The 2080-nt window shown below is 38.8% G+C and overlaps 1 protein-coding gene across 1 annotated transcript in view; it reads right to left on the bottom strand.

Annotated features, from left to right (window-relative positions):
- The window catches only part of MTPAP (mitochondrial poly(A) polymerase), a 44429-nt gene that overhangs the window by 34821 nt on the left and 7528 nt on the right, over window positions 1-2080 (bottom strand). The window contains exon 2 of the mRNA XM_011977326.1: window positions 333-505. Within this exon, the coding sequence (XP_011832716.1) occupies window positions 333-505 (173 nt within the window). The remainder of the gene's footprint in view (window positions 1-332; window positions 506-2080) is intronic.

Genomic DNA, 2080 nt, shown 5'->3' with positions numbered 1-2080 from the left:
TAGGAGTCAAGGCTGTAGTGCACTATGATCCTACCTGCCAACAGCCACCACACTGCAGCACAGGCAACAGAGTTGGACCCCGTCTCTTAAAATTAAGCATCCAAATAATGAAATCAGTCATAAATGACTTATAATCCTAAAATACTGCTATAAGAATTTGTAGTCTCATATGGAAAACAAAATTCATTAAAGAAATCCAGATAAGGAAGGTGCAGTATATCAAAGAGAACCTAACTATCATATTGCAAAAGGCAACAGCAAAGAACAACTAATGGAGACCTCCACCCTTGAAAAGCATAAACGTTAAGTTAGATTGTTTTTCAAATACTTACAAAGCTTTCATAGAAGAAATGATTATTAATAGGTCCATGTTGGGATAAATATTTAAGAAACTTGTTTTCACTGATTTTCTCTGGACAACGTATTAAAACAGTCCGCTGTGCCTGTTCTCGTCTTTCATTTTGCATCTCAGAGAATCTCTTTCTAGGAGTCTTGTCTTCAAAGCCTATGAATGAGACAAAAACATTTCCACCACACGCACACACATAAAATTTTTAAAATATTTTGATAATGTGTTTTAAAGACTTTATATAGGACTAAAACCAACTTCACCTAATCTATTCTTTTTCTCTTCCTTTATAAGGGTTAAACTATACTACAGTAGTCCCCCCATTACCCACAGGGGTTATGTCCCAAGATGCCCGTAAATACCTAAAACCTTGGATATTACCAAGCCCTATATATACAATGTTTTATCCTATATATAAATTAGGCACAGTAAGCGATTAATAACAATGGGCCAGGCTTGGTGGCTTATGCCTGTAATACCAGAACTTTGGGAGGCTGAGGTGGGTGGATCACCTGAGGTCAGCAGTTCAAGATCAGCCTGGCCAACATGGTGAAACCTCATCTGTACTAAAGACACAAAAATTAGCCGGGCATGGTGGCGCACGCCTGTAGTCCCAGCTACTTGGGAGGCTGAGACAGAAGAATCACTTGAAACCAGGTGGCCGACATTGCAGTGAGCCGAGATTGCATCACTGCACTCCAGCCTGGGCAACAGAGCGAGACTCTGTCTCAAAAGAGAGGGAGAGAGAGAGAGAGAGAGAGAGATTAACAACAACTAATAATGAAATAGAACAATTCTAACAATACACTGTAATAAAAGTTATATGAATGTGGTCTCCCTCTCTCAAAATATCATATCGTACTGTGTTCACCTATTTGTGGACCACGGTTGACTGTGAGGAACTGAAACTTGGACAATGGAAACACAGATGAGGTGGAATTACTGCACTTTCAGTGTTCGTTTGGCTACTCTCCCACGACTACTATTAAAACTGCCCACTTTCTCTGTTTTGATTTACTACGCTTGATGCAAAGTGCTGAAAACGGAGTTCCACAAAACTTTAAAAACAAAACCGGGAAAGTAAAATCACTTATTTAATACTTACACAAATAAGCACATACAAAATTGTGCAAATTGTAACATTCCAAAGACTAAAAGAAATTATTACAAGGCTGATTGTAACGAGACAATGAGCTTGGAAATTTGGTGTTTTGAAGTAAGCTATTAAGGCGTTTTTCGTTCTCAAGGGTCTCGATCTGGCTCAAACAATTAACAATGAGTTACCAACTATCATGTGCTCTGTATCAGGGAAATCAAAGAATTTAAAACCTCGCTGCTGCCCATGAAGAGCTCATTGACAATTTCACTAACGAAAGAAAGAGGCTAGGAGTTTTACAATCACAGGGAATCAAGACAAGAATTGTGACAGTCAAGAATTAAATATTAATAACCCACTAGCCATGATGGGAAGGCCAACAAATGAACTAAGCATAGAGAGAAAAAAATTATTCAAGTTCTAAGAGAGTATTAAAGCGCAAACCTGAATGTTAACAACTAAATTCCCCCAAGATTTTAACTTCCAGTTAAGTAGTTTAAGGTGTTTCTTTAAAAAGTCTGGAATGGTAGACTCTAGAGATCATAAACCACCAAGTCTGATATCAATACCCTTAACAAGGCCAGATGCGGTGGCTCACGCCTGTAATCCCAGCACTTTGGGAGGTCGAGGTAGGC

This window comes from Mandrillus leucophaeus, unplaced genomic scaffold (genome assembly GCF_000951045.1).
Source record: "Mandrillus leucophaeus isolate KB7577 unplaced genomic scaffold, Mleu.le_1.0 Scaffold178, whole genome shotgun sequence".
In the NCBI taxonomy this organism is placed as follows: Eukaryota; Metazoa; Chordata; class Mammalia; order Primates; family Cercopithecidae; genus Mandrillus; species Mandrillus leucophaeus.
The sequence above is the reverse complement of the archived record's forward strand: the minus strand, read 5'-3'. Positions and strand labels throughout refer to the sequence as shown.